The sequence below is a fragment of the Microtus pennsylvanicus genome, chromosome 6 (genome assembly GCF_037038515.1).
Source record: "Microtus pennsylvanicus isolate mMicPen1 chromosome 6, mMicPen1.hap1, whole genome shotgun sequence".
NCBI lineage: Eukaryota > Metazoa > Chordata > Mammalia > Rodentia > Cricetidae > Microtus > Microtus pennsylvanicus.
Genome location: NC_134584.1, coordinates 110,356,214 through 110,370,888, shown reverse-complemented (window position 1 = coordinate 110,370,888; position 14,675 = coordinate 110,356,214). Strand labels below are relative to the sequence as shown.

General features: G+C 48.4%; 1 protein-coding gene across 2 annotated transcripts in view; it reads left to right on the top strand.

Annotated features, from left to right (window-relative positions):
- The window catches only part of Zfhx3 (zinc finger homeobox 3), a 245,418-nt gene that overhangs the window by 209,114 nt on the left and 21,629 nt on the right, over positions 1 to 14,675 (top strand). For both annotated transcript variants that reach the window (XM_075977387.1, XM_075977386.1), the window contains exons 6-7: positions 9,104 to 9,237; positions 9,442 to 9,642. In XM_075977387.1, coding sequence (XP_075833502.1) covers positions 9,104 to 9,237; positions 9,442 to 9,642 — 335 coding nt within the window. The remainder of the gene's footprint in view (positions 1 to 9,103; positions 9,238 to 9,441; positions 9,643 to 14,675) is intronic.

Here is a 14,675-nt window from a genome sequence, read left to right as displayed (position 1 = left end):
CTGATGTAGAATATAGAACTGTTTCCTCCCCGAAGATACAAAGCGGCAGCTGCCGTGGCATCCACCAGTTAACACGGGCGTGCCGTTCCACCACGAGGCTTCCAGTGTGCTCCAGAGAGACCGCTTACTGGCAGGACAGAGACCCCACAGCTCAGGATATTGCCAGATCTCCACTCCCGGAGGCAAACTTGTGCAAACAGAAGTTAATGTGCATCTGTACATCCTCCCAGGGTTGAAGTTTAGGGGACTTTGGCCAGGACGGCTTGCCGGTACATAGGCAGGAAGGCTGGCCCTGCCCCTTTGGGCAAAGTGAGAGGAACCTACAGGCTTTTGCCAGGTTTCTCAGGACCTATGGGAAGAGATTTCTCAAAACAAGGCACCCTGACATTCTGGGTCACAGAGCAAACAGATCGAATGCGTGGAGGTGATGCTCTCTCTCGATTTCTGACTTTGAAAATGTGTCTGTATTTAGTTTTAGAGTGAGTAGGTGAGGGACAACTACATGTAATCCCTCACCTTTGGCCAGAGACACTTGGCACTGAGACCAGGCCTGCCTCTTCTCCCCAAGCTAAGCCGAAAGTCTCAAGTCGCCATAGTCACGGAGAGGGGACTGGCAGGTGTGCTGTGCTTGTCAGACTCTTGACCTTAATCCAAGTTAGAGCAGAATTCGTTATGACTCCTACCAGTGACAACCAGCGCTGATCCGGGTAGCCGTTTTCCAAGTGTGGTCCCTGGAACACCTGCCTTGCCAGGGAACTTTCTGGAAAGGCATTCTCTGGCTCAGAGAGCCCTACAGAATCAGAGCCTCTGCAGGTAGGGCCTTGCATTCATTGAGCCTTGCAAGGAATTTGGACCCTCTCTGGTGTTCCCAGAGCCGAGGGCTGCAATCCCAGAGACAAAAGCTAGAGTTGGTTGTTTATCCGCCAAGTCCTGAGTTCCTTCTAGACCAGAGAGAACTGAGCTTAACTGAAGATGGGGATGTCCCTAGAGGAGGTAGGTGCAGGTGCTGAGTCTGGGCAGCTGACACCAGCAGTGGAAGCGTTAGAGGTGGGGGACGGAAGGGTGCTGTCTCAGTGACAGAGATTCAAGCCTGGGGAATCTTCAAGAAGCACAGCTCGTAAGTGGCATTGGCTACACAGCCTATACCTGCTCTGTCCTCGAAGCTTCTTGCGGACCAGTGCGTGTTTCAGAGGGAAAGGGGAAGCGGTGGTGTCTGAGATGGTTTTCAGGCGCTGCCCTGTCTTGTTTATAGCCGAGTTGATAGAGAGAAATTAATCTCCTTAAGTTACAGTTGTGCCCATCCGTACTGAACTCAAAAGATTTCTTTGAAAAGGTCTTTCTAGAAACACAAAGTCTTCATTGGTGAGACCCGTATGGCATGCTGAACCAGTGCAGGCACTGTCTTTGACTCTGGGGCCGATGACCCTTGAACCTGCTTCCCAGAGACCTGCTTCCTATAGAGAAACACAACTTGGGGTGCCATTCCCAAGGAGACGTGCCAGTAGGTTGTTGTCAGGCATGGAGGAGAAGCTCCGGTTCTTAGCAGGAGCGCGCCGCCCCTCCCCTGCTGTGTCTTCAGAGGCCTGCCTCTGTTCACTGGAGCTCTCTCCCAACCCTCTCCAAAGCATCTTGAAGTGTCTGGCTGGAGGCAGAAGGAGACCATGCACGCCTAAAGACAGCTGGCAGCAAGGCAGACTCTTCAGAGGAATGTTGCTCTCTGAATTAGCGGAGGAAGAGAGTTTAGCCAGATCTCTGGCCACTTAGCAAGCTCAGTAGCTCTCCAGCACAGAATCAGGAAGCCCAGCTTGTCCCCCAGGGAACAAGGAACGGCAGCAAGCGCCAAGATCAGCTCCCCTCACATCGACAGCATGAAGATCACAAAGTCCTCTGGAGGCACGGCACTTGCGCTGCTGAGAGGGAGTTGGAGGTCTGCGAGAAGCCGAGGGAGAAGGGCTGAGGGGGAGAACGCACCTCGCCTTTCCTTTAACGAGAGCCTTGAGCTTCATGGCCACTTTCAGATCTAGTGAAACATCCACATCCGTGTGTAGCTGTCCCAACTCTAACACTTTAATAAGAAGTTGTGTGAGGAGGAAAAAAAAAAGTTCCCACTAGTCAATGGAGGTAGATAAAAGATTGCTGTAAATTTCTGGGGCAGGTGGCAAGCTGGTTTACGGAATGCAAGGCGGTGAGAACCTCTGGCTTACGGAAAGTAACATGAATTAATAATCATTTAATTGGCTCCTCCATTACGCTGCTGGTTTGGGAGATGGAAGTTTAGATGGAGGGGCTGTCAGCTTTGCTTCAGCCGTGAGTCGGATGCTGCGAAGTGGGGGGGGGGGTGGCAGCCTCTGGACTCACGACTGTCCTGTGGTATCCCAAGCATTCAGTAGGCTCACCCCAGGGCCCCACAAATGAAGAAACTCAGCACATTGGTAAATAGCACTTCAGGTGACCAAGAGGGGCAGTGGAGAAGGAACTTCCAAGTCATGTGGGCAGCTTGGCCCTACTCAGGATCTCCCCAAGGTAGTAACTCTGGTCAAAGGGAAGCTGGCCTGTCACACCATGGTGTCCACCATGCCAGCAGCCCCCATGCCAGTTAAACTGGTGGGAGGATGGATTTTGCATGGGAACACAGAAGGTAACTCCGCCAGTACCTCGGTCTTCTCAGATTTCAAGCAGTTCCTGCCTAACATTTTGAGGAAACCAGAAACTTGGACCTTATGGTTCCTGTCACTCTCTTCCTCCATGTTTCTTACAAAGCCCCTGCCTTCCTTGGTTTCAGCATCACACGGCCCATGGCCCTAGATGAGAAAGAAACATGTACCCCACGGAGTCCACAGTCCACGGGGGCCATACCTCCAACCCTGTTGTCTTTTGAATTTCAGTGACTCAGGTTAAGAATTTGTGAGAGGAGCCTGAGGTTGGGGAAGCATTTGTTCCAGGAAGACTCTTTCCTCCAGAGTTACAGAGACTGACACTTAGAGGCTGTGTTCCCATGCGCTCCACACATCAGAAGCCTGCCCTTGAATGGACGCTGTTCCTAACAACAGATGGGTTCAAACATCATAAAACCATTCGCCAAAAACTACTAGCAAGTGCTGAGCATGGTGGCTCATACCTTTAATCCCAGCCCTTGGGGAGCAGAGACAGGCTGATTTCTGTGAGTTCAAGGCCAGCCTGGTCTACATAGAGAGCTCCAAGACAGCCAAGACTATATAGAGAGACCCTGTATCCAAAAAGAAAAGAGGGAGGGGGAGAGGGAGGGAGGGAGGGAGGGAGGAGAGAGAGAGAGAGAGAGAGAGAGAGAGAGAGAGAGAGAGAGAGAGAGAGAGAGAGAAGAAAACTACAAGCAAACTTTCATGGATTCAAATGAGCTTTCTTCCTCCTCTTCTCATGAATTTGGAAGAGGAATAACTTACTACTAATTATTAATAATAAAAATACTGATAATTGTTTTTAGAAGTTAAATAAATACTTGCCAGACAAATGCGATAAGGTCAAAGTATATACAGAGGTGGATTCTAGGTGGATGTCTCCGTTCACAAATGGTTTCCCCCGCTAAAGAAGTCATGTGCAGTGCCGTGTTTCCCCCTTGAATGTAGAGGAATCTCATGGCCTCAGTGACAGAGAAGCAGGAATCAGGCCACCTCCTTTCAGTATTTGTCCTTGTCAGGTTTAGTGGCCCGTCCACCACGATTTAGGAGGCTATGACAGGAAGCCGAACTCTAGAAACACTTCTGAAGCTGTGACAGCGACATGCTGGTGTTTGCTGGGTAAGCTGGGCAGGGAGACCCTAACTCCCAGCTCCTGAGTCTGTGCGTGTGACCTGTTAGGGTTAGTAAGCGGTTCTGCCCAGCTTGCCTTGCCTTAGGTAGTGTGCCATGCACCATGCATGTGTCCTTTGACTCCGTACCACATTCTGGTCCCTTTGCATAGCTGGGAGCCTAGCATGTTTCCTGTGAGGATTCATGGAGATTTAAAGTATTTTCATATGACCTAATTGCCAAAAGGGAAAAAACAAACAAACCTGCCTTAAACAGCAAAGTTTTTTTTTAAAAAAATTACCCCCTGCTGTTTTACACGGCATGGATCCAAAAACCCGTTTTTTCATGGACAACTGAATTTAAGTGCTAAGTCATTTAATTATAATATTTAAAATAATGTAGCTACACAGTAAACTTAGGAAATTAACCTAATGCTGTTACCTAAAAGAGATAATCACTTTCTATCTTTCCCCTCCAATTCTTATGGTTTACCTATAACAGAATATAATGTACATTTCATCTTCTCTGACCTGTACTTCTGATTTTTTCATAGCAAGCATTTTAATATCTGTAATACACACAGGAATGGCAGTGTAGTCACTTACTAGATCGTGCCCTGTTGTGTAATACCAGTTTTTGCTTGCTTGTTTCCTCATCCCCAGCCCAGGTATTAGGAATTGAGAGTGGCAAGCCCTCCACCCCGAGCCACTGCCCCTGGGCTTTATTTTTGACAGTCTCGCTAAGTTGCTCAGGCTGAAACCTAAAAAGTCCTACTGCTTCTGCCCTTCACGTAGCTATGCCTCCATGCCGGGCTTGATTGTTTCCCTTCCGTTTAATCATTCTTATAAAGATGGCGGCAGGTCGCCTCTGTTGTTGCCGTCCGTTAGCTGCAAAGATTCCACTCACTGATAGTGGAAGCCGTGTTTCTGAGAGGTCCATCTGTTTAGAGATGTCTTTAGAGCAGAGAACCATAGTTCCTTTCTTTCCTGGTGGTCACACCTCCTCCTCTCCTCATGTTGATGGAGAACTGTTGGCTACATGCAGAAATTATACAAAGAGTTCTAACCCAGACTTGCTAGGGATTAGATTTTATGTCCGAGGTCGAGTGAGGGAGGGGCTAGTGTCAGATCTTCTTGGTCTGACTCTGAAGAGCAGTCTCCCCACACTTTCCAGTACATACAGGAGACTGAGTACATGCTTGTCTTCTCTTTCTTTCTTCCTCTATCCCTCCCCCCCTCTCTTTCTCCCTCCGTCCCTTCCTCCCTCCCTTCTTTTCTTTTAAATACAGGACTTGGGGAGCTGTGTGGGGGTGTCTAATGTCCACTTCTGGGCAGATTTTATTTAGTAATAATGTTAAGTCGTCTTGGGTAGAAAGAAGATAAGCTGGAAGTTTGTGTACCTGTGGGTATAATATTTCGTACATAGCCAGACTATTGTGTTTCTGGGAAGAAAGAGGACTGAGGGAGCCCATGTGCCGATTTGATTTGATTTTTCAAACCCTTTGTAACAGCTCTGTAGCTCACGGTGGCAGAAGAAGCTTTAGGATCCCAGAGCAGTTAGGGGTTTATGGGGAGAGAAGGGCAGCAAAGATTCCCACCACCACCACACCAAGGGAATGAATAGTAGCTTCAGATACGAGAGTTCTCACCTCTGCCCCCTCATCAGACTTCCTGTGTTCCAGCTGAAGGGAGAGGATGGACTCTTTGGTCCTTCGAGGAAGCTGAGATTGCCCTGGGTTTTGCTTTTCAGCTCTGAGAGACTGAGCTGGGCTGGGTGGTCTCAGTCTCATTGCCCATTCATTCACACTGTTGAGCAGCCAATTGTCTCTTCTCGTAGCGGGTTGGCAAGTGATGGAGGCCTTTAGTGGGTCGGTCGTACCATTGTCCCATAGCAAACATACGACTGGGCAGGGATGGGCACCCGGAGTAGCACCTGTATCTTGGTTGCCTCTGCTGGAAGGAGGCTCTCTTCTTCTAGCAGAAGTTCTAATGCCTTACCACTTAGGGATGGAACTAAGGGCGCAAAGAGGATGACTTGGAACAACTAAGCTTTAAAAGAATTTTTAGGAATTCTTTGAGAATTTCATACAATGTATTTGGATAATATTCACCCTCAACTCGTTCCTTTAGCTCCTCTAAGATCCAACTCCATCTCCCACCCCTCCCAACTTCATGTCCTATGTTATTATTTCACCTCATCATCGTCGTCATCATCATCGTCCCCATTCCCATTGACTCCAATCTGTGCCATCTGTGTACTTCTGGGTATGAGGAGAAAGCAAAACAGTATCTTCTGGACATGATGGGTCCACCGCAGCCATGAACACACAGCAGGTGTGGTTGCCGCCGCAACACCTGTTCAAGATGCAGCCAGTCAACATTCTAGTAGGGAATGGGAAGAAGCTCATGAGCTCCCATCCCCAACTGAGAAGCTATAGGCCGCCAGTTTTCTCTAACAGTGGGGGTCGGGGGTCAGCCACCCTGCAGCGGATGGGCAGCAAGTCTGTAAAGAGCATATCATCGGTGGCTTCCGCTCACCGTCTGTAGCGTGTACTTGAAGAATAGTGTGTGTGTGGGGGGGGGGATGAGGAACTTGCTCGTGGCCGAAGGAACTCTTGCATCTGGGGAAGTGTTCGTGCTGGGTCTGTGACACTCCAGGACCTGCTGGGGGCCAGGAGCTGGGAAATGGGCCACGGGGGACTATGTTACAGCACCCAGTTAATCAGCAGCCAGTCCATCACATCAAATATCCAGCCGTCATGTATCACCTTTCAGCTGAAAACGAATAACTCCCATTAAGAGCAGAATGGGTTTGAAGTCGATCCGAGACAGATTAAAATACTGTTATGAATCTGTGCTGGGAGGAGGGGGAGGGGTCTGTGTGTAATATGCCTGCCCTTGTACTTTTTGAATAATAGATGCCCCGCAAACTTCAGGAGACCAGGTTACCAAGATACCAGGGTTAAAGGTCACAAAATATACATTCTGGGAAGAGCCTCAACTTCCTGGAATATTTCTTGTATTTGGCAATTCAAAAAAAATTATGGCCTTATGATTTCAATGAATAAAATTTATTTTTTAAGAATAATTTATTATTAAAGTATGCAGTTCAGTGGGCGAAGGCACTTGCCAACAAGCCTCACAACCCGAGTTCAAAATCCAGGTCCCCCGTGTTGGAAGATGAGAACCAGCTCCAGCAAACTGCCCTCTGGTCTTCACGTACACGCGTGCGCATGATGCAAGCATGTGCCCCCCCCACACACAGACACAATAAGTAAAGAAAATTTAATACAATACAAATTTTTAAGAAAGCACACCTCTATAATGACAGTACCTTCAGGTCCACAGCAGAAGCGGCTTCAAGGTCGAATATAAAGGGAAAGTACATGTCAGATAACAGACGAGTGAGACAGAAATCTCTTTTACCATGGAGTACACCTTGGGCTTTCTAACACAGTGACTTAATGCTGAGGCATATCGTTTGTAACGGCAGTGATGTACATTTTCAGTTTTTTATATAAAATTATTTCAAAGAGCTTGCAGATGGAAAGCATCGGCAGCCACTCACACAAGCTCTTGCCCAGACCCAGTCCAGACGTGGCTGTCAACGTCACAGTTGGAGCAGCTGTTCTGAAGCTGTGTGTGTGTGGGGAGGGCTTCACTTCCTACTTTTGCTGTCGATTGCATTTTCTGCTCTTCGCCGCTACAGAAGGCTGAAAAACCCTTAACAGAGTTAGAAATAGAAAGACGGGTAGCTTTACACCCTCCATGGCGATGAATGTGTCCTTTACCTGCATCCTGCCCTTCATTATCTAATGTCTACCTTTCTTATTCTCCTTCCCGCCTCACTCTGTGCCTGCATACATCTGTTCACATATATTCACATACATGTTACAGGCTCGGATCTGCATGTGAGAGAGAATGTATAGCTTTGGTTTTGAGATTGGATGACTTTGCTTAATATTACACAGCCTAAATCCATCTATTTTCTTGTGAATTTTGTGAGTTCCTTTTTCTTTGGCGACGAATCGCATCCCATTTTATATATGTACCTTATTTCCGTTATCCATCCACCTGCTCATGGACAGCTAGGTTGGTTCCATTCCCTTGCTTTAGTAAACAGCCAGCCATAGACACCAGGGTGCACACACCCCGGTGGTCAGGTATGGACTTCTCCGGGTGTGTGCCCAGGAACAACTAGCTGGGGTATATGGGAGTTCTACTTTTAGTTCTTTGAGGAACCTCAAGTTGATTTCTCTTTGAGGAACCTCATTTCCATAATGAATATATTAATTTACAACCTCACCACTGGTAAATATGGATTCCCATTTTCTGTTTTGTTTGGGGTTCGGTTTGGTTTTTGTTTTGTTTTTTTCCGTACTGCTTTAAGCAACATTCTGGAAAAAGTGGAATTTCACATCCTTTGTTGGCAAGGAGGATTGGGATGAGCAAGCCCAGCCACAGAGGAATCTCTGTTTGCTCTAGAGGAGCCCTTCTTCTCCCCATTCAACCTTGAGCCCAATTCTGTCTTCACCAAGATCTCCTAGGTCCCTCTCTCTGCTTCCTGCAAATCCTTCTGCCAGCCTTTCTGTCCCTACTATGTGATATTCAAGCTTCATGTGCCCTTCTGCATGTATTGTCTGGGGGCCTTGTTTTGGCTTTTAGCAGCGCAGGCAAGGGCAGTACGGCTTGTAATGGTTTGTAAGCCGGAAGGGCAATGGCCTCTTTCCAGCCACTCTGAAGACCCTGAGCATCTGCAGAGCTGCTTCAGTCAGTCACACCTCGAGGCCACGCCCTTTCTCACTGCAGTCCTCAGTTACCCCCCCCCCCAAGCCAACCACTGAACCTGGATTGAAGTGTTAACATGTTAATATGCAGCTGTCCACTGAGCCTGTGGCAATGTCGTGATCCCCAGAAGTGCGACCATATAGTTGGGAGCACATAGCTGTTCAGTTCTATGGTGTATCTGGTCCTCAGGCTGGTGAGCATTTGGTGAGACTTCGCCACCTGTCCCTTTCTCCCCCAACCTCTTATAATGCGGCAGGCTGTGTTTAGATAGTGGGACGTTGGAAGAGACTGAATTTAGACCAGCCTGACACCAGGGCCCTTTACTGAAGTTCTTTCCTTCTCTGCTCAACGTTCAGTTGTTAAGGGAGTAACAGGAATTCATGGGGCAGGGCGGGGGTGGGACGGGGAGAAACACACAGGGCTTTCCCAGTGTGCATGGTAAGCCATCCTTCCTGTGCTATCCCAGAGTGCAGCACAAAGCCCCCTCCAGACGACCTGCTCTGGCTGCAGTATTGCATCTTCTACTTTTTCTTTTTCTTTTTTTTTTTTTAGTGCCGTCCAGTCAGGCAGAGAAGGAGTTGACAGAGTCTCCTGCAACCTCCAAGCGCATCTCCTTCCCAGGTAGCTCCGAGACTCCACCCTCTTCGAAGAGGCCAAAAACATCAGAAGAGGTCAAACCAGAACAGGTGAGGCCAGAGGGGTCTGCCGTCGTGGGGGAGGGCTTTAGGTGCTGCATGGGGTGCCGTAGATGTTGATGGGAGTGAATGCTGTTTGGGTGTGGTTATTTTTGATGTTGGTGGGAATGAATTTCATGGTGCTTGGGGAAGGACCAGACACCATTCTGGGAGGGAACAGAGGAGTCGGTCTGAGTGGCGGGTGTGTCCCCACAGATGTACCAATGTCCCTACTGCAAGTACAGCAACGCTGACGTGAACCGGCTGCGGGTGCACGCCATGACGCAGCACTCGGTACAGCCCATGCTCCGCTGTCCCCTGTGCCAAGACATGCTCAACAACAAGATCCACCTCCAGCTGCACCTCACCCACCTCCACAGTGTGGCCCCCGACTGCGTGGAGAAGCTCATTATGACGGTAAGGTGGCCCGTGTTTCTCCTTCCTTCAGAAGTCACAAGCCAGGCAGTCACATGAGCAAGATCTGCCTGTTGGCCAGGGAAGCCAGGGTGAGGGAATTGTTCCAGTTCCATGACCAAGGTTTTGCTGTTCTCATCTTGCACTTGGTGGCAGGGTTGTGGCCCCGGTTCAAGAGGTCATTGTTCAGTCTCCAGGTCTTTATTGCATGGTCTGGGGTCTGTCTGGCTCCCCCCCATTCATTATGACCTTTTTCACCCTCAAAGCCAACTCTATTTGAAGAATTTTGACACGTCCCCATGAACAGATGGGGAAACTGAGTCTTAACAAAGTCACTCAACCCCGTGTGTCACTTGTCAGCTGAGATTCAAACCCACGTGTTTCACTTCTGGGTATGACGCTGGAGTGTGGGACCTTCTCAAGTTGTTCTCAGAGGAGGAAAATCATCCATTTGGCTATACCATGACATGCTGGTTCATGAGTGCAGGCTTTACATCTGGACATGAGACTGTTGTGCCCACGTGCATTGAAAGGCTAACTCTTAATGGCCCTCATGGACATGGCCGAAAGATCAGTACTGACCATAGTGTGAAAACTTCAAAACACTGGACCTGGTAGCGATGTCATACTTTCGGCTATGCTAGGACTAGGACAGCTAGGAAAGTCCTTTCTGGTCACTGTGGGAGAAACAGCAGAGCTTATCCCCACCTCTAAAGGAGCATTGGTCCAGCAGTGGGAGAACAAGCCGACACAATTGATGGTTCATGTGGAAATTCCCAGAGACGTAGTCCATTCTGAGTCCCATGTTGAACAGGCAGGTTGCAGGCCCATCACTTGGAGGGCCTCTCCAATTCCATTTGGTTATGTAAAATTAATGAGTCGTGTTGTGTAAGGATGTTTGGTCGTGATGATTGACATACCAAGAGAACAGGAAACAGCCAATGGAAAACTCTAAAATAGCATAGGCTGAGCTTTCAAGCGTGAATTTACTTTCCATGGGCATTTTCAGATAGGCTGGCAAATCCCAGGGAAAGATTCTCTGTAAGTGGATTGGGTCTTCCTCCTGGGTAGGCGAGGGTTTCTGCATGGCAGGTTTCCCAGGCAATTCCCACCAGCTGTGGAAATAAGAAGGGCTTTTCCTGGGCCTCATCTCACTTTCTGCATGCCTAGAACCCTGGAAACTAAAGGAACAAGAAGAGACATGGGAAATAATCATTCTCTTTACTTAGCTACATTTTTCTTCTGCTTGGACGGTTGTTTTTGTTGTTTAATATGAATCTAGTATAGCAACTGTGGACCTGAAGTAATCTCCATGCCTCTTATACATTAGATAGTAAAATATAGTTTTTCCTCCCTCTACTATGTACGTTGTATTCCAGATACCCAGTGTTGTTCATGTTTATGTTTTATTTATTTATTTTGGTGTTTCAAGGCAGGGTTTCTCTGTGTAGACCTGGGTGTTCTAGAACTCACTTTGTAGACCAGGCTGGCCTCGAGCTCACAGAGATCCTCTGCCTCTGCCTCTGGAGTGCTGGGATTAAAGGTGTGCACCACCACCAGCCAGCTTAGGTGGTCCTGTTTCATAACAGAACCAGAAAGGCAAATGTTAAGTGATAATTTTCATGATCGCTATGAATCTTTGCCAGTGGAATCTTCAAGGGCAGTTATCACTGCGGTGTTGCTTGGGTCCCAATCTCTCAGGTAGTTCTAGACATTACCCACTAAATAGCACTCTGTTGAGAAGTGATTTTCAGCCTTTTAAAGAGCAATGAAAACAAGCCCACAGCCACACCAGCTTGCTCTGTGCACACTAAAACTCAGTAAGCCCTGTTACGGGCCCTCCTGGTCACAGTGAGCAGATACAGAATCATGCATGACAGTGTCAGGGAACACGCGATACCCTGGGAGAAGTAGCTGCCTGGCTTGTTCTCGAACCCCCGCTGGTGAGATTGTGTAGGAGAAACCACTGCCTCAAACCCGATACTTTGCATAGAAACCCCACGTGCCTCGTTTTCCAAAGACAATAGAGATGTTTTCTAGATGTTTCTGAGAAGTGTGCAAATTATGGGAAACATGCTGGTTCCAGGAAATGAGTTTGCTGGTATCAGTGGGTAATAGATTGTGAAGGGAAGCTGAAAGTCGTAGGATGCATGAGAGATGCGAGTGTCTAAGTGCCTCCCTCCACTTCAAAGCATGGTGTGGGGGTGCTTTAATGTGGCTGTCTGCCTGGGAAGCCGGAGTCGTGTCGCGGCTGTCCCAGGGACCGGTTCTTCCGATCGTGAGGATGGTTTCACAAGTGATGTGTTTCCCTCTCCATCCCGAGCAGATGAACCACGAGTACTGAGGGGGTCTGCAGCCAATCTCTAGGGTGAACCAAGAATCCTCGTTCATGACTAGGCTCCTAGTCTTGGCCCGGTGCCAGAGCTGTTCTTGTGAAAAGTTTGGTGTTAGAACAGAATTTGCAGTCGTTCCTCAACTAAGTGATGCTAATGAACCTGTGGCTGCAAATCCTGTCCCTGAAGGGTATTTTACAGTAATTTTATTAGAAAATTGGCCCTGGGAAAGTATTGGTTAGGCTTCCTGACAGTTTATCTGTTTGTGCATAGCCAAGTGGAGCAGGCACTCAGAAAGCAGTGTGATGAGGGTGTCTCTTCACCAAGTCAGCCTCCTGGGTTTCCCGTGAAGGGGTAGCCAGCGTGTCTGCTCACTCAGCCTCCAAGAGGAGGAAGTCGTGCCGAGTCTTGGATCCTGGACAGCAAGGCAAACGGCAGTGAGCAGAGCAGCTCAGGCAGGCAGCTTTGGCTGCAGAATAGGAAACGCTGGCAAAGGCTTCCAGATGCACCATCTCCCGGTGGATGCAGGACACAACCAGGGTATCTAAAGCTAGGCATTCTGAAGAATTTTTATTCAGTCCCAGGAAGTGGCTTGTATTGGGTTTCAGTCCATCTGAGAGTAAATTCTGCCCTGATAAATGGAAGTAGGTGACTTTGTGCGCAGTGTCTTTCCGTTCCGTTGTAAGTGGAGAGTGTTTTGAGGAGGCTTCATTTAATAATACCTTATCAGACAGCTTTCAGGAACCTGCAGTGTCTAATATGTCTGTTGCTATGGTAACAGCTGCTTGCTTATGCTCTGCATCTCATATCTATGTCTTCCATGGGTCCCCTTCTTTTTACTGATGAGGGGGCTTGGAAAATGCTCTCGGCTGGCAAGGTTTACAGCCCCGGCCGTCCACTGTGGAAGCCGCACCCACAGCCCCTCACTTCTGCGTGGCCTGGTGGCAACAGCCCAAAGAGGATCTTTTTACTGAGGATCTGCAGCTGCAGGGCAATGAGACAAGGGCCCCTCTCTGCATTTGGCTGGGCAACCCCCACCCCCATGTTGATTTCAAGAAACCAGGTCTTATTCCCAGACCCGCCGAGGCTTCAGATTGAGGGAAACCGTGGCACTTCTACCCTGTCCCTGTATTTTCCTTCTTTGGGGGTGGAGGAGGATGAACACCTAGGGACACGTGTTTCTTGGTCCTAAATAAGAATGGGAAAGACCACCCACCAGGCATTTCAATACTCTTAAATCATTCTAATTGATCAGTGTCTTCTAAGTGACAGGACATAGCCCTGGGATCCTAGATCATTAATATGGGGACATTTTCTTTGTTCCTTAATCACTTAACAAAATGGGACCTCACAGCTGCAGTGAGGCTGAGCCAGGAACACCTTTTCCTGTAGCCCTCCCTCTTCCTCCTCTTTCCTGGTCCACCATTATTCCGTGTTTAATACACGCCCAGATGTCTCTCCTGTGTTTCTGGCCCTGCCTCGCCTGGGGTTTTCTCTCAGCCTCTCTTCCAGGGACAATAGTTTTGTCTCCTGTGATCTTTGAACAGCATCTCTGACTCTCTCCACTCCATGCATGTGGGGATCTCAGGGGCAGGCTCCCCCCTCCCCCACAAGGGGGCTCTTCTGCTCCCCCTGGCCCCGGGGCTCTCACACCCACCAAGCGCATCAGCTCTTTCACTGTCTCCGTCTCAGAGGAAGGTAATGAAAATAATCGGGCTTCATTAATTCCAAGCCCTGTGAGATGATAGCCATTTGGAGCCTGTTTGCCAATTAGATGGTCTAAATTAGAAGTGACCTTGGTATATTGCCACTGCCTGCCTCTCGGGGTCTAATGAAGCTATGCTCTCCAATTCTTTCTTCCCCAGTTCTCTCGTCTGTGTGTACACACATGCACGTGTATAACTGTTTGTGTTTCTTGTCGTCCCCCCCCCCCAGTCTTTCTCATTCTCAGTTTTTAAACTCGGGTTCTGGTCTATGTTTTTATTCTGGTCTGCATAAATGTTAGTGTAGCCTACAGTTTTGTTGGGGTGTGTGTGTGGGTCTTAGGCATTATAAATAACTATATAAACAGCCATGTAGGAGCCATTTTGGAAGGGAAACAGGTGGGGAGGAGGTGGAGGGGCTGGCCAGTGAATTCAGAGGTACAGGTGGACAGAAGAGTGCACCCCAGTGTCCTCTGGCACAGTAGGCCAGCAGCCGTCCAAAGCAGTAGATATTTCAAATAGAAGCCTTTCAATGCTTCTTGAAGAAGTGATAAATATTTGAGGAGATGAATATGCCAAGACCCTCATTTGATCAGTACAGAGTATATGTGTTTTGAAACGTCATGTTGAGCCCCATACATTTGTACAGTTGTATATGTCAAACTGTTTTGGAAGTAGGCCAGGTGGTACACATCATTTCCATGCCAGCACTCAGGCAGGAGGATTATGAGCTGGAGGCTTGCCTTGGACTATGTATGGCATTCTGTATCTTAAAACAATAAAATTTAAAAGTATGCTATTATTTTTAAGACGACCCATAGACAGAGACAAGGTCCCGTAGAGACTGTGCTGCCGTGTTTCACCTGCAGTGAGAAGGATGTAAGGAAGGGGGCGCTCTCAGGCTCTGCTAAGTTTTAAGCTCATGCCTAGTTGAGACAGAGCCTGTACTTCATTGACCAGGACAAAGAGGGTGACTCAGTCCAAGCCTCAGGAGATCTGT